Below are 22,148 nucleotides of genomic sequence, written 5' to 3' on the forward strand. Positions count from 1 at the left end.
TTTTTTGGGGGGGGGGGTGTCAATGTCAGTTCTACTCCCCCAGTCCTTGCCTGTCCTATCCTAATGTGTGTTCTGCCTTCAGACCGACAGGCCGAGGTGATCTTGCTTTTCACAGCTGAACTCTGAAGTCATGCAGCATGCAAATGTACAGTTTCATTTGTTCATCCCCTCCCCCACCACCCCCACTACTAGCAAGAGACAATGACTAAAAAATAAATGAATTAAAAAAAAAAAAGGAAAGCAACCGGCTCTTTATTTCACAAAACAAGAGCTCAACAACATACGAGCACAGTGTATGTAGCCTCACTCTCACAAAGTGCCCTGGATCGCTCTTCCAGTCTCCTCCCCCCTGCTGCCTTCACGGCCTCCTTAAGCAATCGGAGCCCCCCTGCTGCCTTCACGGCCTCCCTAAGCAATCGGATAACAATATACAAGTTGCTACACTAAATAGACTATATATCAAGTAACTATAACATAAATAAGTTTATCGAACCATCTGTGTCACTCCAAATCATTAAATCCATCGAAATCTTCATCCTCTGTGTCAATCTCTGTCCTCTGTGTTATAAACAACTTCAGACTTATTGTCAGTTGCGGTTCCAATTATTCCACAGGCCTAGTGCGACCTCATGCGGTTTAAAGTGGAAATAACGTGAAGTGATCAACCATACTAGTAAGTAAGTAATGTGCTAATGATCAAGTAATAATGTGTTAAAAATTTCACATAAGTCACTCCTGATTATAAGTCGCACCCCCGGCCAAACTATGAAAAAAACTGCGACTTATGGTCCAGAAAATATGGTATGTGAAGCAGTTTCTGTCAAGATGTGTCAGAAAAGGTCCTGCTTTTTGTGACGCTGCGTCTTTTAAATTGGCGACGGTGTGGCCGAGGACCTGGGCACAGAGTCCATGTACCTGTGGTCCTGCTCGTCCAGGCCAGGTGGGCCGCCCGCTGCTCGCTCACCGCCGCCGTCCAGGAGAGAGAGGGGAGAGAGCATGTTGACACACAAGTCGGAGTTGTCAGACTCTGTGCTTTCCGTTGTCTCTGTGATGCTTGCGCCCACTGTGGACACATCAAAAGGTAGCCTGTGGGTGGTGCACAATGAGCACTTGAATCAAACTGATTTGACTGGCATGCTGATGCATCTGTTACTGGGCTTTGGAAAGGAGGGTGTGGGATTGTGGGGGAGGGGGCCAGCAGACAGTACCCCCCCAATCAGATAGAATGTCAGGTCAGCAGCCTTGCTGTGGTGTGGAATGTGTGTGTGCTGAAAGCGGCAGCACATTCAAGCAGGCGGGGACGTGTGCCCAGTTGCCACGCACACTGCTGAGTCAGCATCTCAAGGCGCACACAAGGGAATTTGGCGAGCGAAGGCCGAGAGGCAACCGGGTTCCGAGACGCTCGTCTTCGTCGGCTAACGGCAGTTAGCATGCCAGTTGTCATTCAGTCTCACCTCGCTTCTCCAGTCTAGCCCAGAATTCATTGACGGCCTTGGGAATGTTTCGGGTTAGCCTCAGCTTCTTCTGCCACTGGCGCAGCTCCTGCACATGAGGCTGCGCCCTGACCTGCACACAAACCACAAGCGCATACCATCGTCATGGCTCCAATGTTGTACGGGTGCAACTTTTGGCCCTTCTGTCAAGCAAAATCAGCGCTCGCTCACACCTGCCCGACAAAGGCACATTCGGACGAGTTGGCTCACCTGACAAAAGTGGACGTTGCTCGTATCCCTGTAACGTGCTATTCAAAATGCCTTCAAAATTGGACACTCCGGAAAGATGGCATTCAATGAGACGCCCGTTTCTTGCACAGCGACAACTCCGGCTCAGCTGATAGCCCCCAACAAGTCTTAGCCATCAGCTGTGTGTGTGTGTGTGTGTGTGTGTGTGTGTGTGTGTGTGTGTGTGTGTGTGTGTGTGTGTGTGCGTGCGCGCGCGCGAGACAGGCATGGATGGATGGATTAGCGAGCAGTGCTGAGGCACACAATGTAAAGACGATTACATAACGATGAGACCCTGCAGCCTTCGGTCGAGCTTGACAGGAGCAGGAACAACACAGACGCATGTACTAAACGTGAGCTTGTTTCCCACTTGTCTCCACCGTGTGCAATGTTTTGTTGTGGATGTGGAATAAACACACACACGCTCTTTTTCCAATTTCTGTTACACTGCAGTCAAAGTTGTATCACGCAGCTAAATAACCTGTTATATAACAGATGATAGTGTAAGCGTGTGTGAGCGCGTGTTGCGAAGAGCAGCAGCGAAGGGCTGACAAGAGCAGAACATTTGGATGACTAGAAACGTAATCCATCTAAAAATATTTGCTGTTGAAAATAGAGGACTGGCTCAAGGAGGGATTTGTTTTCCTAGTTTGTCTTTGTAGTCATAGTCACACTCTTGTGCAATGGGATGGGATGCAATGCAAGAGCTGGTGTTCCAGACAAACGATTTGCATCTACGCATTGGCCATAGTGGTGCTCCTTCTGGCCATCAGGGAGCAGTATAAAACAGCCCAATATCTACTGTCAAGGGAGGTGGTCAGGAGTTGTTCTTCTGCAAAACACAGTAACTTTGGGGCATGGGTTTTTGGGAGCGGCCCTTAGCCACTTGGCAGCGGGGAAAGATGCTTTGTGATTAACAAAACCGAGTGAACTCGTATCTCCAGGTGCAGTAACATGTTTAGTAGTGTAACCAATCCAATCCTTTGCGCCCCTCGGTAAGCACAAGCTTGGGAATGGCTCTAGACGATAAATGCCTCCTTGCCGGTTTCGCTTAAAACTCAGTAAACCTAATTTTGTGAGCACAAGACCGATTGAGCTCGTCAGTGAATAATCACTTCCACCCAGAAACCATTATGCGGCTTTCGCATAGGCACAACGTGACTGCCAAAATGATGACACGCACACAAACAGGCACAGAGTGGCCGCATGCCCAAAATATCCTGGGCAGTTTCAATAAGTAATGAGGCTCTTGTGTCCTCCAAGATGCCCCAAGTGCTGCGTTTGGAGGGAATGAGGGTGATTGGTTGTTGCTTGTTCCTCGACACGCAGCACTTTGGGAGGAAGACGGTTGCTCTGCTCGTGCCTTAGCTTTGAGCATCTGAGTGGATACGCAGTTTCAACTTGTTGTGCTGGTCGTGTCTATGTGTGAGCTCGTGCCCTCACTGGGACCGTCACATGCAGAAAAGTCAGAGCCTAGTGTTAGTGCTGAGACATTCGTCCTTCTACTAGTGTGCCCAACTGTCTTATCGGGAGGGCGATGAGCATAGCAGGACTTGCACCTTGAACGAGGTCTCACCATTGTCAAAGAAATGCTCAAACAGCAGTTGAACGAGAACTAGAACAATAGCCAGCGTGGCTCAGCTGACTTTGAGCATGTGACATCCAGGCGACGAAAGGAAAGAGAAGAAACAGACGGCAAGATGCTAGCGCCACATTAGCGCGTGTGCAGATGGCAATGTCTACCTTGGGACTGTGGCCGTGTGCTCAACTAGCTTAGTGCAGCCAAGCGTCGACCAGAAGTCAGGAGATGCTGAATTTGACCCTCCCCCCCGACTCAATGCGCTCTTTACTGGTCAGCCACGGGTACCGCACATGTGGTTTCCAATCTCAGCTGTGTGATGTGCACCTTGTAGCCCCTCCAGAAGGACTGGATGATCAACGTAGCCTGCTCGTCACTCAGCTGCAGGAAGAGCGGGATGGGCGGCCTTGGACTGGCAACGTTGGGGAAAAAACAAAAACAAGCGTGTCATATGAATTGCCACTAGACACACAATGTGCTTCAGACAGGAGCAATCGTTTTAATGTTTTGCATATGCCTTCATTACAAATTGCACTCACTGCATGCTGAGCCAGGCTCTGACAAATGGGATGTTGTTGAACTGACGTGGGGGCTGTCCTTGTCGGCGGGGATTGTGACTGACAGAGTGAGAGAGCAAGGACAGAAAGGCATCACCTCTGGCTGCCTCCTCCAAAAATATAGCAAACGAGAAGACATGAGACTCACTTATACAGCCACTCCACCAGGAAGTCGATGGGGTTAAACGTAATGACTTTCTTCTGAAACGCAACAGAGATACAGGACGTCGCTATGCTGCCCAAGCACTACAACCATTTGCAAAACAGATTTCAAAATGACTTTCAAGCTTGTAAGCTTAGAGAGGCAATGGAGAAAAACAAGTTGGTGATGTCATTGGCAAGTGGCTGATTCGAAAGAGTTGCAAACAGGAAGAGGAGTGGCAAAATCAAAAGTAAGACCAAATCAATGGTGTCTGTTTGGTGTGGCTTTTGGTGTCGGAAAAGCAAAGTGCGCACCTGCAGATAGCCTTGCTTCTCTGCTTCTTTCAGCACAGCCGCAAGTGCGGGCACCAGCACAGGGAACACTTTCTCTTCCATGTACTGCGTGACGGGATCTGACGCATGCCGCCACCGCCGCCATCAGCACCTCAATCATTCCATTCAAGCAAACAAATGACGCGGCGATCTTACGTTGGAACGATTGCGCGCAAAACGGAGGGTGGGCTCGCTTTTTGTCGCTCAGAGGAGGATCCACTCCAAACACGGAGAAACCGGCGTGAGCGGGGTGGTGCAGAAGCGGGTCCAAGTCGAGCAGTAGCGCGTTCTCCTCCTCCTCGTCATCCTCCATCAATACCTACGCTTAAGAAAGTTGAAGTTCAGGGAAAGCAGGGGCTGCCAGTTTTAAACAGGGCATCATAAGTCTGCAATGTGTTCCATGAAACTGAATGAAGTTCTTCCAATGTTAATTTTTGTTTATTTTGTCCAATCAAATTTGAGCCTCTAGCTGTTGTAGTAAGTAGCACTTGTGGTACGCGGGCTTCCTCTTTTAGGTAATCAATATACAAATGATGTCTGTTTGGTGCTTGCTATGCATACAACCCGTTCACAAGCTTGTGGTGATCCCCCAGAGTAAGATGTTGACTTGTATTTAACTATTTGAAAAAATGCAGAAAAATGGCTTTGGACTGGCTTACATTGGCAGAGGTGTGTGAGGTGCTGCTGTCTTTGGGTTCTGAACCGGTCCCAACAGGACAAAGAGGACATGGCAATGCTGCTTCAAAGTCTGGGAAGAAACACGTGAAGACAAAAACGTTAATTTAAAAAACTCCTTATGTGGCTTCCTGATTAAAATAGTCTTAGATTAACGCGCTAAACATTGCCTCGAATCATCCTCTTCATTTGAAAAGGAAAAAAAAAATCCAGACACTCTGATTTGTTCTGTTTTATAGTTTACACCACATAACGCAACTGTGCACACCCTATTCCGGGATACGAACATTAAGATCAAAGGGAGAACGTTTTTTTAATCTCATCACGTAATCGCACTATCATGCAAAAGGCAGGCACCTCAATATTATGAAAGGCATATAAAAATGTTCACGTCATTTGAATGCTTCACAACTCATACATTTGCGCCGTTACGTTTACAACGCTCACTCGAGTCGAGTCGTTGCTGAGTGTAAACAAGGGCAACGTTTCAACCTGAAGGTTATGCACGCAAGCCTCAATCATGACTCCGTTATTAATTAATAGAAATAGCGTGACCTTACCAGCACAAACCTCTTCCCAAAGGGACCTTTTGGCACCGGCTGGGTTTGGAATTCGTGAGGACTCGTCAGGTTGGTGGCTGAACATGATTTCGTTGCAAATTGCTCAGTTGCAAAAGAAGACTGGTATATATTAGCCTTCAAACTCACTACTGAAGTACCCATGAGCGTTGTTAATTGGCAACACAAACTCAAACCTGCCCGTCATCGCTTTCATCGCAGCCTGTTGTAAATTAATGTTGGCCCGTGAGTGAACGGTTCGTTCAAACGAACGAATCTTTTCAGTGAACGACAGTGAACGATTCACTTCCTAAAGTGATTTGTTCTATTGTCAGTTCATATGACTTCAACCAGTAGGGGTCTGTAACGCCCATTGAAGCTGGTGCCACCCCGCCGTAAAACAAAACGAAGAAGAAAAATGACGTAACTTCCCGTTCACGAGCGAGTCGTGAATTGCATTTCCCGTTCACCAACGAACGAATCTGTGACTGAACGAATCAGTGAGTGAGTGATTCGCATTTCGCACATCGCGAGAACGGATCAGTGAGGGAACGAATCCGGACTTTCCCGTTCGCGAACGAGTTAATGGGTGAACTGCCTTCCCGTGCATCAACGGATCAGTCAGTGAACGTGTTGCGTCTCCTAGCGTGAACTGTGTAAACCAGAATGTAGATTTACGATTTACTTATAGTAGGTTTTAAATAACGTATATGCATATATATATGCCTAAATATTGTTATCCAATATATCGACTGCAGTTTCATTAGATTGCTGGTTTGAGATGTACTTTTATTATTATTGTTTATTATTATTATTTTAATAAACATTTATGTTATAATTTGTCTGGTGTTTTATTCCTTGTTTTTATATTCTCCAATCAAAACATAAAAATCAGACATTTGGTTAACTGCTTTATATGACAATATGTATATGTGTTTTACGTTGTTATATGAATTGGTGCCCCCCAAAATAACAAATGTCGCCATAACGGTTTTTTTTCAACTTTTTATTCAAACACAAACACATTCGATATAATAACACCATCAACTACAAGCCAACAAATACAAAATTAAAACATCAATGTCGGCATAGCGTGTGTCGGCTGACAATGACGTAGCGGCAATGCTGTCTGTCACTCATTCGTGAATCTTCGCGAACGACCAATCAGCAGCGAGCGATAGATGGAGGACGGACTTTACGAGTCAGTGACGTAATTTCCCGTTCACAAACGAGTCAGTGACGCAACTTCCCGTTCACGACCAGGTGAGAGATTGTTGCCAACGGATCAGTGTGTAGGTGTTGTATTATAGAAAGACGTGTTTATTACGCGAGCCAATTATTGTTATATGTAATAATTTGGGGGGGGGGTGTTGTGTAGTTGTATTGTTTGATGTGTATTGGTTGTTTCCGCGGGATGTTGTGTAAAAAAATAAAAAAAAATAAAAAAAAATAAAAAAAAGGATCAGTGTGTGTGGGGGGGACGATTCGTTGAACGATTCGTTTGAACGAATGTTTTGAGCGAACTGATTCTAAAGATTCAGTTCACTTAAAAGAACTGGAATGCACACACTATTGTGAATGTTGTCGGGTCGCTGTTGGTAAGCAGCCGCCGGTCGCTAAGGTATAGACTAGAATCGACTTGTGTTTTTGTGAAGATGCTCGCTCGTGTATGGGCACGTCTCAAGTCTTAATACGCGCCTTGTAACGATGGAATGACCGAACGAAGGGGGCACCTTGTTCATGTGACCACTAGGAGGCTCCCAAGGACAATTGAGAGTTTGGAGTGCAATATTCGGGAAGGACAACGGCAGGAAAAAAATGAATTGATACAAAAGCTTTTTACTTCAAAAGGCACGTGATTCCACTTGATTTTGTGACTGTTTTAATCACCTTATTTCAGGCACCACGTGGCACAGTGCTGCACTGGTTAGCACGTCCGTCTCACAAATACGAGTGCGCGGATTCGATTCCACTTCCGGCCCTCCCTGTGTGGACTTTGCATGTTCTCCTCATTTCCCACTATCCCACGGTGACAAGTCATATTACACAATATACATACAAGTAAACAGCACAAAAAGTAAAAACAAGAAGGCACAGACAATGAACAAATAAGAGCGATGAATAAATAATAAATAAACAAATAACAAATAAATAAATAAGAGGAGCAAAAATGAAGAAAGTGTGCATACAGTAGACAGTCAGAATATAGCGCAAAAGCACAGGACGTTATGCAGCCGAGGGTGGAGGGGGGATAGAGTTCAGGATCCTAACAGCCTGGAGTATGAAGTCAAAGTCTGCTTTATTGTCAATTTCTTCACATGCCAAGACACACAAAGAGATCGAAATTACGTTCCCACTATCCCACGGTGACAAGACATAGTTCACAATGGACATACAAGTAAACAACACAAGAAAATAAAACAAGAAGGCACAAACAATGAATAAAGAAGAGTGATGATTAAATAATAAATAAACAAATAACACAACAAATAAGTACAGGACGCTACGCAGAAGGGGGAAGAGAGTTCAGGATCCTAACAGGCTGGAGAATGAAGCTGTTGGTGAGTCTGGAGGTGCGGGAGCGCAGGCTTCTGTACCTCTTCCCAGAGGGCAGAAGATCAAACAAAGAGTGAGCGGGGTGACTCACATCACACACAATCGTGGTCGCATTGCGGATGAGATGGGAGGTGTAAATGTCCTTCTGGGAGAGGAGTGAAGCACCAATAATCTTACCAGCCGTGTTCACTATGCGCTGCAGGGCCCTCATGTTTTCAGTGCAGCTACCACCCCACACAGCGATACAACTGGAGAGGACGCTCTCAATGGTGCCACGGTAGAATGTGGACATGATGGCCGGAGGAGCACTTGCTCGCCTGAGTTTCCGCATGAAGTACAGGCGGCGCTGAGCTTTCTTCGCCAGTGATGCAGTGTTGGTGGTCCAGGAGAGGTCCTCACTGATGTGCAGCCCCAGGAATCTGGTGCTACTCACTTTCTCCACCACAGCACCGTCGATGGTCAGTGGCAGGTGTTGGGTGTGACCCTTCCGGAAGTCAACAACAATCTCCTTGGTCTTGTTGACGTTCAGCAGGAGGTTGTTGTCCCTGCACCACGTGGCCAGAAGCTCGACCTCCGACCTGTATTGAGTCTCGTCGCCCTCGATGATGAGACCCACCAGAGTCGTGTCGTCGGGATATTTCAGCACACGGTTGCTGCTGTAGGTTGCAGTGCAGTCATGCGTCAGCAGGGTGAAGAGCAGCGGAATGAGCATGCAGCCTTGGGGGGCCCTCGTGCTCAGCGTGATGCTGCCGGAGATATTTTCGCCAACACATACTACTTGAGGCCTCTGATAGAGGAAGTCCAGTAGTCAGTTTGCAGAGGTAGGTACTGAGGCCCAGCTCTTGTTGCATGTCTCGTATTTCCTCGTATTGTGCATGTCCTGTCTGTGTGTCACTCCCTGTCGGATTGTTCTTGTTTCTCGTCTCTTGTCTCCAGTCTCTGTCTCCTGTATTTGTTTCTGTTAGTTTCTGTTCCTGTCTGCGAGTTGGTCTGTCTGTTCCCCTTCATCCTCCATTACAATTCCCTTTTCCCTCAATAAACCCTGGTCCTGTTAAGGATCGGACAGTACAGCCAAGTGCGTGACGACGGACTTTATTGGAAGGGGATGATGGGAACAGCCGGCGCTGGAGCGGCGATCGGGCTGGAGAGGACAAACGGTTCTGCGGGGGTTTCGAATAGTCAAGCGAGTCAAGTTTCTCCGGGACTGATGAGCGAAGCAGCATCAAGGGACAGACTGGCACTCGGTTCTGCGCTTGCGGCGCTGATATAGCGCTGTCCATGAACCCGTGGCAGGTGACGGTGATTCCACTGACAGGGGGGGGCGTGGTCCCGTCGCAGGTGGCACCAGCACGTGACAGAACCCCCCCCCCCACAAGGGATGGCTCCCGACGTCCCCAGGAACCGAAAACAACAAAAAAAAAAAAACAAAAAAAAAAAAAAAAGGAAGGCAATACCCCGGGCGGCCAGGTGGAGGGGTCAGCACACCGCTGAAACGTCCGACACCTCGCCAGACGCAGGCTCGACGGGCGCGGGGGCAGAAGACCCCGGTACCGGTGGGCAAGACCTCCCCGGACCCTCACCCCTGGTCCCCTCGTCCCTCCTCGGGCGCCCGCGCCGAGGACCCGGTTGGTCCGGATGACAGCGATGGAACGTGATGAGCGAACGGTCGAGTATCCAGCGGCTCGGAACCCAGGAGCGGTGCGCGTCGTCATAACCCTCCCAGTCCACGAGATATTGTAGGCCCCGACCACGCCGCCGCGATCGGAGCAGGGAGCGGACAGCGTAAGCCGGGCCCCCATCGACGAGCTGGGGCGGCGGCGGCGGAACGGGCGCCGGCGCCAACGCGCTCTCATGGATGGGCCGCACACGGGACACGTGGAACGTGGGATGAACCTTCATGGAGTCTGGAAGGAGCAGACGAGATGACGTGATGAGGAGCATCATCACATATATGGTTCACAAAAGTAAAAGTGACAAAAACTCAATTCAGCAAAAGACTGAACGACTTTCAATATCCAAATGTCTCTATATCCCTTCGGTTCGCTTCTCCTGATTTTCCTGAATAGTCAGTCAATCCTTTCGGAATCCACTTTGTGTAGCAGAAGAGAAAAATGGATAGATACCAGGTTTGATGAACAACGTCCAGCGAGTGCTCTCCGCTCCCGCGTGAGAGACAATTCAAAGGCCTCTTTGGTGGCTCGCCATCTTGCGACTCGCACAAGAAATCAGCTTCGTTATTAGTTCAGATGTTTCTGAACCAACTCTCATGAACCAAGTCCCGTTCCGCACTTAGTGCATCACCAAGGTGAAAAGAAAGTTTGAAAATAGAAAAATAAGTCCATCATATACAAAAAAAACTTGATATATAATCCTGTTTCACTCTCTCTCTGTCCTTTAGTTTAACATACTTACTCCCGTATTTAGTGCACCTTCGTCGTCATCCGAAAAAGAATGGCGGGAAAAAGAGTAGAGTTCGCATTTATGGTCATGTTGGGTTGACAACATTTATCAGAAATCAATCTCAGAGGCGGTAGGTCTTTTTGGCTTAGCGTTTTCTTCTGCGCAGAAGGACGCATCCCAGACACACAGCAAGTGTGGCTGAGACCCGCACTCTGCTCTGAGTTTAACCGTGCTTTTATTGAGAGAGAAACAAAGGGGCAAGTGTACATGGTCGAATAGGTTTCCAGACAGGAAGAACATTCCATAGTTATATCCCATTACCACAGAACACAGGGGGTACTCTTATGGACGAGGCAGTATGGACGTCTCATGACCATTAGCTCAACAAAGACGTAGTCTTTAGTGCCTCTGGGAATACATTGCTGTGCCGTACTCATGACTTCAACTTAAATAAGACCTTTGTCCGCTTCAGCCGTCCCATGACAATCTCATGATCTGCACATGTCTAGCTAACTGTGGGGCTTATTGTATAGCGCGGCTAATGACTGCCATATGCCCCCAAGTCGTTTTCACGAGGCCAGATTGGTCACATACTGCGGAGAATCTTGCACACAAAAGTAGTTACATAGAATCCAATAATAAAAAGTATATTATTTCCAAGGTCACATGGGTCTTTTCATTACGTCATCATGTCTCCTTCAAAATAAAAGTGAATGTTCACACTTGTATCATTTTAACAAATACAAAACATTAATCATCATCGGCATCACAGTCTCGAAAGACCATAGATTTCTTGTGTCTGGAGGTTAGGTGTTCTTTGCACAGCGTCTGCTGTGGCTGGTTAGTCCTATCCATGAGAGACAGACACAGCCGCAGATGTTACAGGTGTGGGCCGGATCCGGTGAAGGTGGGGGCATGGTGGCTTGCTGCTTCCTCAACTTTCTTTTCGTTTCTCGATGTTGAGCCAGTGTGATTTCGTAGGTCTGCAGCCCGTTTCGGAGAGCCTGTTGCCATTTGTGGCGATCCTGGGCGACGTCTTCCCAGATGGCTGTGTTGATGTTGAAGGATTTGAGGTCTTGTTAGCAGACATCCTTGTAGCGGAGCAATGGGCGGCCTACTTGCCTTTTGCCTGATTTTAGCTCTGCATATAAGATGTCCTTTGGCATACGACCGTCTTCCATCCGACAGACATGGCCCAGCCAACGGAGACGCCGCTGCTTCAGCAGGGAGAGGATAGTGGGGAGCTGTGCACTCTCCAGGACTACACTGTCTGTGATCCTGTCCCGCCAGGTGATGCCCAGTATGTGTCTCAGGCAACACAGATGGAAAGAGTTCAGCCTTCTCTCTTGATATGCATAAAGAGTCCAGGCTTCGCTGCCATACAAGAGTGTACTGACGACACAGGCCCTGTACACTTGCACCTTTGTATGGATGGTGAGCTTGCTGTTCTGCCATACTCTGGGTGTCAGTTTTCCAAAGGTAGAAGCTGCTTTCCCAATCCGGCTGCTGACCTCGGCATTGAGTGACAAATTGCAGGTGATGGTAGACCCAAGATAGATAAAGCTGCTTACAGCTTCCAGTGTGTAGTTGTTGATGGTGATGGAGGGTGGGACAGTGGTCCCCCGGCCCATTGTCTTGGTTTTGTTTAGGCTGATGGTCAGGTTGACGTCCTGACCTACTTGGATGAACCGGTTTAGGAGAATCTGCAGGTGTTCCTTAGTGTGTGTTGCCAATGCTGCATCATCAGCAAACAACATGTCCCTAATAGTGAGTGGTCTGATCTTGGTTTTTGCTCTCAGTCAGGATAGGTTGAATAGTTTGCCGTCTGTCCTGGTGTGTAAGTAAACTCCCTCAGTTGATGTTCCGAAGGCTTGGCGCAGGAGGAGAGAGAAGAATATCCCAAACAGAGTGGGTGCCAGCACGCATCCCTGTTTGACGCCACAGCGGATGTTAAAGGACTCAGAAGTGCACCCATCGTACTGGACAGTACCTTTCATGTCAGTGTGGAAGGACTGGAGGATGCTGAGGAGTTTTGGCGGGCAACCTGTCCGTTCCACCAGTTGGAAAAGGCCGCTCCTGCTCACGAGGTCAAAAGCCTTGGTAAGGTCAACGAAGCCCATGTAAAGAGGTTTGTGTTGTTCTCTGCACTTCTCCTGCAGCTGTCTCAGGGTGAAGATCATATCCAGAGTTGATCTTCCTGCTCTGAACCCTGCCTGTGACTCTGGGTAGAGCTTCTCTGCGAGGACTTGGAGTCTGTTTAGTACAACTCGAGCAAAGAGCTTACCGGTAATGCTGAGTAGGGAGATGCCACGGTAGTTGTTACAGTCACTCCTGTCTCCCTTGTTTTTGTACAAGGTGACGATGTTAGCATTTCTCATGTCCTGTGGGACAGAGCCTTCTTTCCAGCACAGGCATAAGAGCTTGTGCAGTCTATGCAGAAGAGCAGGCTTCCCACACTTGAGGATTTCGGCTGTTATCCCATCGGTGCCTGGCGCTTTTCCGCTGGGCAGGCTGTTTATTGCTTTGCTTAGCTCCTCAGTTGTTGGTTCCATGTCGAGCTCTTCCATGACAGGTAGGTGCCCTACATGCTTGAGGGCTGCATCAGAGACGCTGTTGTCCCTGGCATAGAGCTCTGAGTAGTGTTCCACCCAGCGGTCCAGCTGCTTAGAGCGTTCAACGATGGTTTCTCCCGAAGCTGATTTCAGCAGGACGATTTTGCGGGGTGATGGTCCAAGTGCCTTTTTGATGCCATCGAACATGAGTCTGATGTTGCCTGTGTCAGCAGCTGCTTGAATGTTGCTGCAGAGCTGTAGCCAATAGTCATTGGCACAACGTCGAGCGGCTTGTTGGAGTTTCCCCCTAGAAGATCGGAGGGTCAGTAGAGTTTTGGTGTTTGGCGTGTGCTTGTAATTTGTGAATGCGACGTGTTTTTCTTCAAGGATTGGTGCCAATGATGTTAAATTGGCATTGAACCAGTCGTTTGGCTTTCCCTGCTTTTTGCCAAAGACCGACTGGGCTGTGCTGTGTATGGCATCCCTCAAGCCATCCCAGTACCGCTGAGCGGAGCTGGACAGGGGTGGGCCGTGGAGGGAGACCTCTAAGGCACAGAGGAAGGCTGTAGCTTTGGTTGGGTCAGTTGTTTTGTTGCTGTCGATGCGTGGGGCTTCCTTTGGTTTGGATCTGTGTAGGTTTTTTGCCTGTGGCTTGACTCGACAGAGCACAAGGGAGTGGTCTGTGTCGCAGACTGCACTGTGGAGACTGCATGTTTGAAGGATGCCTCTGAGATCAGAAGTGTGTGTTATGATCAGGTCTAACTGGTGCCTGTGACCTGAGCGTGGATGTCTCCAAGAGACTTTGTGAATGGGTTTGGTCTGGAAGTATGTGTTGGTGATGCAGAGGTGGTGATATGTGCAGAACTCCAGAAGTCGCTGCCCATTTTCGTTTAGCTTACCGATGCCATGGTGTCCCAAGTAGGTTGGCCAGGAGTCGCGATCGGCTCCGACTCTAGCATTAAAGTCACCAAGTAGGTAGAGCTATTCACGGCTGGGAATGTTTTTAAGAGTCGCTTCGAGTTCATCATAAAACCTGTCTTTTATTTCCTGCGGGGAGCTAAGTGTTAGAGCGTACACACTCACTAGGTGGACAGGTCCCATGGATGTATTGAGGCAGAGAGCCAGGATTCTCTCAGAGCCGCCTGTGGGTGGTACCACTGCTCCCAGGAGTGTGTTCCTGACAGCAAACCCTACTCTGTATTCCCTGGTTTCCTCAGGGGGCTTCCCCCGCCAAAAGAAGGTATAGTCCTTTTCCTTGGGTGAGCCAGATCTATGGAGTCGTGTTTCCTGGAGGGTCGAGATGTCAATTCTGAGCTTCAGGAGTTCGTTGTTTATAACTGCAGTTTTACGGACATCACTAATTTCTTGTAGGTTGTCACTGAGCCCGGGTGTCATAGTCCTGACATTCCAGCACCCCAGGCGTAGTGCTGGAATCTTCGGTAATTTCCTTGTGTTGCTTGGTGCGTAAATTTACAGCCCACTTGTTAGGATAGATCCCTGAGCTGCAAGCACCCAATGAAGCAGGCAGGCTGTGGCGGGAATGCTGGGGACTGCCCAGCTTGAGGCGGACGGTAGCTGTCCAATGAGACCGAACATCTCTCCCACCGTCGGAGGTAGCCCCTGGCACCCATACTGTTAGGGTTTGTCAGATTATCCTTATCGTATGATTATGTTGGAATGCAACCGGTAATAAATAACCTACCTTGTCCCATCCTCCAGAAGGTCGTAAAACATCCCCTGATATGTTTTGACTAGAGGACAAGGGCTTTCTATTCAGCCTACTCATACCCCCACTTTGTTTCTCTTAATAAATATGCCCTTGCAGGGTGGAGAGTTCAGACCTCCATTCGAACATCGCTGCACGCACAGCGACGAATGGACTCTCCACCTGCAGGTGTCTAAAAGGATTTACTTGTCTCCCGTGTGGTTCTTGCAAAATAAGTTGGAGTGAGCGAATCTCTAACACATACTCTACGCCAATAAGAAAGGGCTTATAACCGGTAACTGCTAACCTCCCGTGTTGTGTCTCCACTGGTTAGTGGAGCTGAAGTTTCCTCTCCAGTGCACAAGAAGCCTGGGCGTTTTTTGGAAGCCTTGAGTTTCCCAGGCATCAGGGCTCCCCTCTCGGCCTTCCTGTTGTCATCCAAAGGAACGGTGAACCGATACATTTGGCATCAGGTTGGCTGCAGGAGTTGCCAGAACAATGCTTTTTTGAAGCATGAGTCTGCTTAACGGAGTCCGAGCCGGGTTTTCTGTCGGGGTTTGCGCCCTTAGCCTTTTCATTCCAGACGATACCCACAAGGCATCGGGGGTGCTATTTCACCCATAGCTGGGACAGTGGTTAGCGGGCGCCAGGACATCCACGCGCCGGTGGGCCTGTGCATCACGCCTAGAGGCCCACTGTTGCTCCCCCGGTCGATCCCCTGCAATTTGGCCTGGAGCCGTGAGGCACCCAGTTACCATGTGTGGCCACGAGGAGGCATGCAGAAGTCTTGACGGTGGAGAGGCTATGTACCGGCTGAGGAGACTTACGCGCTCTGCCCCTCTTTTCACCCCCGGAAACAGGGGGCTAGCCGGCGGCAGTAGCTGAAAGCAGAAGGTAGCAAGCAGGGAGAAGCATACACACACACACACACACACACACACACACACACACACACACACACACACACACACACACACACACACAAAACATTAATAAAATAATGAATTTGTCTTGTTTTAATAATTTACATGCTTTTAATCTGTGTTGGTCTGTTTAGAAGATATTTACAATGTACTTTCTTTATCACTTCACTGGTTTCTTTTATATCAAACAAATTGTTTTAGGTTATTCACCTGACATGTTTCGGCGGTTTCTTCCGCCTTCATCAGAGTGTCACAAATGTGATGGTGACGCGTCTTTATCAGTTGATGGATGAAGGCGCGGCTCACCTGTCAGATTTGACAGGTGAGCCACGCCCTCTGCTGTCCATTCACCTCTCCAGAATGCTGTTCCAGGTTTGAGAGAGCATATAGGCTCCCTCATCCCTGTTGATGGTTCTCGGGCCCCGCTTGCGGATCTCGATAGCCTCCCTGATCCAACGCTGATGTTTATTTTCTTCAGTGCGGACGACTCTGGCCTTCTCCCAGTCCATGATGTGGTTTTCTCTTTTGCAGTGATCGGTTATGGCTGACTTGTAGTGCTCCTGTTCTGCTTGTAGTTTTATTGCTCTTGTTTGTCTTGTTGCCGTCTCCTTCTCACACTCCTTCTTGTGTTCTATTTTTCTTGTGATGAAGTTTCTCCCTGTCTCTCCAATGTATGATTTATTGCATGATTTGCATGGAATTTCGTATATGGAATTGCATTTGTTATCCGGGTTGACTTTGTCTTTTGGGTGGACCAGTATTTGACGGAGTGTTGTATGTGGTTTGATAGGTGTGGTTATGTTGTGTTTATTCATGGCTCTTTTGATGCGTTCCGTAATTCCTCTCACATACGGCAAAATCACCATTCCGCTGGGTTCTTGTTTCCGTGTTTGTTTCTTTCTTTTCCCCTGTGTTTTGTATCCTTTGTTTTTTACCTGTTCTGCACCTTTGGTTATTGCCCATTGTGGATACTGACATTTTTTAAGTGCCTGTTGTATGTATTGTTCTTCCTGTGCTACGTCCTCCGGATCCGTGATTATTGTTGTGCGTTCGTATAGTGTTCTGACAACTGACAGTTTATGTATAGTGGGATGTTCTGATGTCCAGAGGAGGTATTGGTCGGTGTGTGTGGGTTTTCTGTGTACTTTTATTTTTATGTCTCCGTTGTCTGTATGGTGTATGTTGATGTCTAGAAAGGCTATGGCTTGGTCTGTTTCTTCTTCATGGGTGAATTTAATGTTACCGGTGGTGTCTATGGTGTTGAGATGGTCTGTGAGGTGTTGTGTATGTCCTGTTTTTGTTTTTTCTAGAATGTCATCGACGTAGCGTCTCCATAACGTGGGTTTGTATGTGTCCGGAGCTGTTAAGAGTGCCTTTTGTTCCAGATCTTCCATAAAAAAATTGCACATGATGGCAGAAAGAGGGTCTCCCATGGGGAATCCCTCTTTTTGCCTGTAAATTGTGTTTCTGTATTGAAAGTATGTGGAGGTGGCGATGAAGTGGAGTAGTTGGGTGATGTCCTGTGCTGTTAGGTTTGTGCGTTTCTTAAGTGTCCTGTCTGCTGATAGTCTGTCATGTACTATGTGTATGGTGGCATGTGTGGGTGTTTTTGTGAAGAGTCGTGTGATATGAGCATTTCATCTTTCTGTACCTTTACGTGTGTGAGTTCTGTAGCGAGCTGTTTCGAGTTTTTGCAGTGTCGATCCGTGAGTCCTAGTAGTGGTTTTATTATTTCTGTGAGTGCTTTTGAAAGGTTGTATGTGACTGACCCTATGCTGTCTACGATGGGGCGGAGAGGTGCACCTGGTTTATGAATTTTTGGTGTGCCATAGATTCTGGGGATGATGTTTGCTGTGGGTATTAAGTGATTGTATGCCTGTTTGTTTATTTTATTTTCAATGAGTAGTGGTTTGAGTAATGCTTTGAGTTTGTTTTTCTTGTCTTCTGTTGGCCCCAGAATCTATGGCACACCAAAAATTCATAAACCAGGTGCACCTCTCCGCCCCATCGTAGACAGCATAGGGTCAGTCACATACAACCTTTCAAAAGCACTCACAGAAATAATAAAACCACTACTAGGACTCACGGATCGACACTGCAAAAACTCGAAACAGCTCGCTACAGAACTCACACACGTAAAGGTACAGAAAGATGAAATGCTCATATCACACGACGTCATTTCACTCTTCACAAAAACACCCACACATGCCACCATACACATAGTACATGACAGACTATCAGCAGACAGGACACTTAAGAAACGCACAAACCTAACAGCACAGGACATCACCCAACTACTCCACTTCATCGCCACCTCCACATACTTTCAATACAGAAACACAATTTACAGGCAAAAAGAGGGATTCCCCATGGGAGACCCTCTTTCTGCCATCATGTGCAATTTTTTTATGGAAGATCTGGAACAAAAGGCACTCTTAACAGCTCCGGACACATACAAACCCACGTTATGGAGACGCTACGTCGATGACATTCTAGAAAAAAACAAAAACAGGACATACACAACACCTCACAGACCATCTCAACACCATAGACACCACCGGTAACATTAAATTCACCCATGAAGAAGAAACAGACCAAGCCATAGCCTTTCTAGACATCAACATACACCATACAGACAACGGAGACATAAAAATAAAAGTACACAGAAAACCCACACACACCGACCAATACCTCCTCTGGACATCAGAACATCCCACTATACATAAACTGTCAGTTGTCAGAACACTATACGAACGCACAACAATAATCACGGATCCGGAGGACGTAGCACAGGAAGAACAATACATACAACAGGCACTTAAAAAATGTCAGTATCCACAATGGGCAATAACCAAAGGTGCAGAACAGGTAAAAAACAAAGGATACAAAACACAGGGGAAAAGAAAGAAACAAACACGGAAACAAGAACCCAGCGGAATGGTGATTTTGCCGTATGTGAGAGGAATTACGGAACGCATCAAAAGAGCCATGAATAAACACAACATAACCACACCTATCAAACCACATACAACACTCCGTCAAATACTGGTCCACCCAAAAGACAAAGTCAACCCGGATAACAAATGCAATTCCATATACGAAATTCCATGCAAATCATGCAATAAATCATACATTGGAGAGACAGGGAGAAACTTCATCACAAGAAAAATAGAACACAAGGAGGAGTGTGAGAAGGAGACGGCAACAAGACAAACAAGAGCAATAAAACTACAAGCAGAACAGGAGCACTACAAGTCAGCCATAACCGATCACTGCAAAAGAGAAAACCACATCATGGACTGGGAGAAGGCCAGAGTCGTCCGCACTGAAGAAAATAAACATCAGCGTTGGATCAGGGAGGCTATCGAGATCCGCAAGCGGGGCCCGAGAACCATCAACAGGGATGAGGGAGCCTATATGCTCTCTCAAACCTGGAACAGCATTCTGGAGAGGTGGACAGCAGAGGGCGTGGCTCACCTGTCAAATCTGACAGGTGAGCCGCGCCTTCATCCATCAGCTGATAAAGACGCGTCACCATCACATTTGTGACACTCTGATGAAGGCGGAAGAAACCGCCGAAACATGTCAGGTGAATAACCTAAAACAATTTGTTTGATATAAAAGAAACCAGTGAAGTGATTAAATAAGGAAAAACAAAATGAACTTAGTACAATTACTTTCTTTATGACTGTTTTTATTAACAGGCTCTTATTTTATAAGGCTATGTTAACCTGGGTTACCGTTTCCTCGCTTACCATTTTTTGGTCTTGCCATCATTCGCGCTTACAGTTTTCCCGCTTATGTTTTTCGTGCTTACCGTTTACCCGCTTACCATTTTTCACACTTACCATTTTTCACGCTTACCGTTTTCTCGCTTACCATTTTTCGCGCTTACCGTATTCACGCGTATCGTTTTTCCCGCTTACCATTTTTCGCGCTTATTGCTTTCCCGTTTACCGTTTTTTGCGCTCACTGTTTTCCTGCTTACCGTTTTTCGCGCTTATTGCTTTCCCGCTTACCGTTTTTCCCGCTTACCGTTTTCCCGCTTACTGTTTTTCGCGCTTATTGTTTTCCCGCTTACCGTTTTTCCCGCTTACCATTTTTTCGCTTATCGTTTTTTGCGCTTACCGTTTTCACGCGTATCGTTTTTCCCGCTTAACGTTTTTCCCGCTTACCGTTTTCACGCGTATCGACTTTCCCGCTTACCGTTTTTCACGCTTAACGTTTTTCGCGCTTGCCGTATTCACGCGTATCGTTTTTCCCGCTTACCGTTTTTCCCGCTTATTGCTTTTCCGCTTTTGTGCTTACCATTTTCCCGCTTACCATTTTTCGCGCTTATTGCTTTCCCGCTTACCGTTTTTCGCACTTATCTTTTTCTCGTCTACCATGTTTCTAATGTCAGGGGGGGGGAGAGTTCCCTAGACGAGGGGCAGAGCAGGTGAAGGCTCTAGCCCCCACAGTGGACAGACGAAATGGGGGGACAGTGATGGTAATAGCAGATGCAGACCTTAGAGACCGGGTGGGAATGTTAATGTGAAGGAGGTCAGTCAGGTATGGAGGGCCGAGGTTATGGATGGCCTTAAATGTATAGAGGAGGATTTTATAGTTAATGCGATGTTTTATGGGAAGCCAGTGAAGTTGGTGCAGAACAGGAGTGATGTGATGATGGACAGGGGTTCTGGTGATGATGTGAGCAGCAGTATTTTGAATCAATTGCAGTTTATGGAGGAGTTTGTGGGGGAGGCCAACAAGGATGGAGTTGCAATAATCCAGACAGGAGGTAACGAGAGAGTGGACCAGGATAGCAGTGCTGTTCGGAATGAGTGATGGACGGAGGCTGTTGATGTTGCGGATGTGGAAATAGAAGGAATGGATGATGTTGCTGATGTGGGTGCTAAATGATAGGGTGCTGTCGAGGACAACACCCAGGCTCTTAGCCAGAGGGGAGGGGGAAACCGAGGAGTTGTCAATGGCGAGCATTGCTGGGCTGTTTTTTGAGGGATGATTTGGAACCAATGAGGACTACCTCAGATTTGTCACAGTTGAGTTTGAGGACGTTTGAGGTGGACCAGGATTTAATTTCTTGAAGGCATGCACAGAGGGAGGAGTGTGGGAGAGTGGAAGGGGGTTTGGAAGAGAATTAGAGCTGGGTGTCTTCCGCGTAGGAATGAAAGTTATTATTTTTTTTTTTTCAAAGTCAAAGTCAGCTTTATTGTCAATTTCTCCACATGCCAAAGACACACAAAGAAACTGAAATTTCGTTCCCCCCTATCCCACGGTGACAAGACATGGCTCACAACAGACAAACAAGTAAACAAGTATAACAAAAGTGTGCTGAATAAATAATGAATAAATAACACAACAATAAATAAATAAATAAATAAGAGGAGCAGAAAAAAAGGAGCAAGTGCGCGTACAGCAGACATTCCCGAAAATAGCGCAACAGTGCCGCACGCTACGCAGAAGGGGGTAGCGAGTTCAGGGCCCTAACAGCCTGGAGAAAGAAGCTGTTGGCGAGTCTGGTGGTGCGGGAGCGCAGGCTCCTGTACCTCTTCCCAGAGGGCAGAAGGTCAAACAAAGAGTGAGCCGGGTGACTCACATCTCTGGCAATCGAGGTTGCCTTGCGGGCGAGATGGGAGGTGTAAATGTCTTTCAGGGAGGGGAGCGAAGCACCAATAATCTTACCAGCCGTATTCACTATGCGCTGCAGGGCCTTCAAGTTCTGTTCAGTGCAGTTACCACCCCAGACAGCGATGCAACTGGTGAGGACGCCACGGTAGAATGTAGACAGGACTACCTGAGGAGCACATGCACGCCTGAGCTTCTGCAGGAAGTACAGGCGGCGCTGAGCTTTCTTTGCCAGTCACGAGGTGTTTGCGGACCAGGAGAGGTCCTCACTGATGTGCACCCCCAGGAACTTGGTGCAGCTCACCCTCTCCACCACAGCACCGTCAATGATCAGCGGCAGGTGTGTTGTGTGACCCTTCCGGAAGTCAACAATGATTTCCTTGGTCTTATTGACGTTCAGCAGGAGGTTGTTGTCCCTGCACCACGTGGTCAGAAGGTCAACTTCCGACCTGTACCGAGTCTCGTCGCCATTCGTGATGAGACCCACCAGAGTCGTGTCGTCAGCAAACTTCACTATGCGGTTGTCGCTGTAGGTCGCAGTGCAGTCATGCGTCAGCAGGGTGAAGAGCAATGGACTGAGCACGCAGCCCTGGGGGGCCCCCGTGCTCAGCGTGATGCTGGCGGAGATTTTGTCGCCAACACGCACCACCTGAGGCCTCTGACAGAGGAAGTCCAGTATCCAGTTGCAGAGGGAGGTACTGAGGCCCAGCTCGTCGAGTTTGCGGATGAGTCGCTGCGGCACAATGGTGTTGAAGGCAGAGCTGAAGTCCACAAACAGCAACCTCAAATATGAGTCCTTTCTCTCCAGGTGGGTGAGGGCC

General features: G+C 47.8%; 1 protein-coding gene across 2 annotated transcripts; it reads right to left on the reverse strand.

Annotated features, from left to right (window-relative positions):
* Positions 1-41: 41 nt before the first annotated feature.
* iqck (IQ motif containing K) lies at positions 42-5,914 on the reverse strand. 2 transcript variants are annotated; one of them, XM_049743827.2, is made up of 10 exons: positions 5,567-5,914; positions 4,991-5,079; positions 4,488-4,650; positions 4,314-4,411; positions 4,006-4,058; positions 3,840-3,917; positions 3,628-3,712; positions 1,455-1,566; positions 916-1,063; positions 42-408 (listed from the first exon to the last, which is right to left on the reverse strand). In XM_049743827.2, the coding sequence occupies exons 1-10, from the start codon at positions 5,649-5,651 to the stop codon at positions 273-275; spliced, it is 1,047 nt and encodes a 348-aa protein (XP_049599784.1). In that variant the 5' UTR covers positions 5,652-5,914; the 3' UTR covers positions 42-272. The 2 variants fall into 2 exon arrangements, with proteins under 2 accessions (XP_049599784.1, XP_049599786.1); XM_049743829.2 differs by having other exon boundaries at positions 42-1,063; positions 5,567-5,913.
* Positions 5,915-22,148: the final 16,234 nt, after the last annotated feature.

The sequence above is a fragment of the Syngnathus scovelli genome, chromosome 16 (genome assembly GCF_024217435.2).
Source record: "Syngnathus scovelli strain Florida chromosome 16, RoL_Ssco_1.2, whole genome shotgun sequence".
In the NCBI taxonomy this organism is placed as follows: Eukaryota; Metazoa; Chordata; class Actinopteri; order Syngnathiformes; family Syngnathidae; genus Syngnathus; species Syngnathus scovelli.

Excerpts from the sequence above, each read along its gene's own strand:
- iqck (XM_049743827.2), bottom strand. The coding sequence starts at position 5,651 with ATGTTCAGCCACCAACCTGACGAGTCCTCACGAATTCCAAACCCAGCC. Across the intron at positions 3,918-4,005 it reads CTGGTGGAGTGGCTGTATAA|TCACAATCCCCGCCGACAAG; the intron begins GTGAGTCTCATG and ends TCACTCTGTCAG. Across the intron at positions 1,064-1,454 it reads GGCTAGACTGGAGAAGCGAG|TGGGCGCAAGCATCACAGAG; the intron begins GTGAGACTGAAT and ends ATGTGTCCACAG.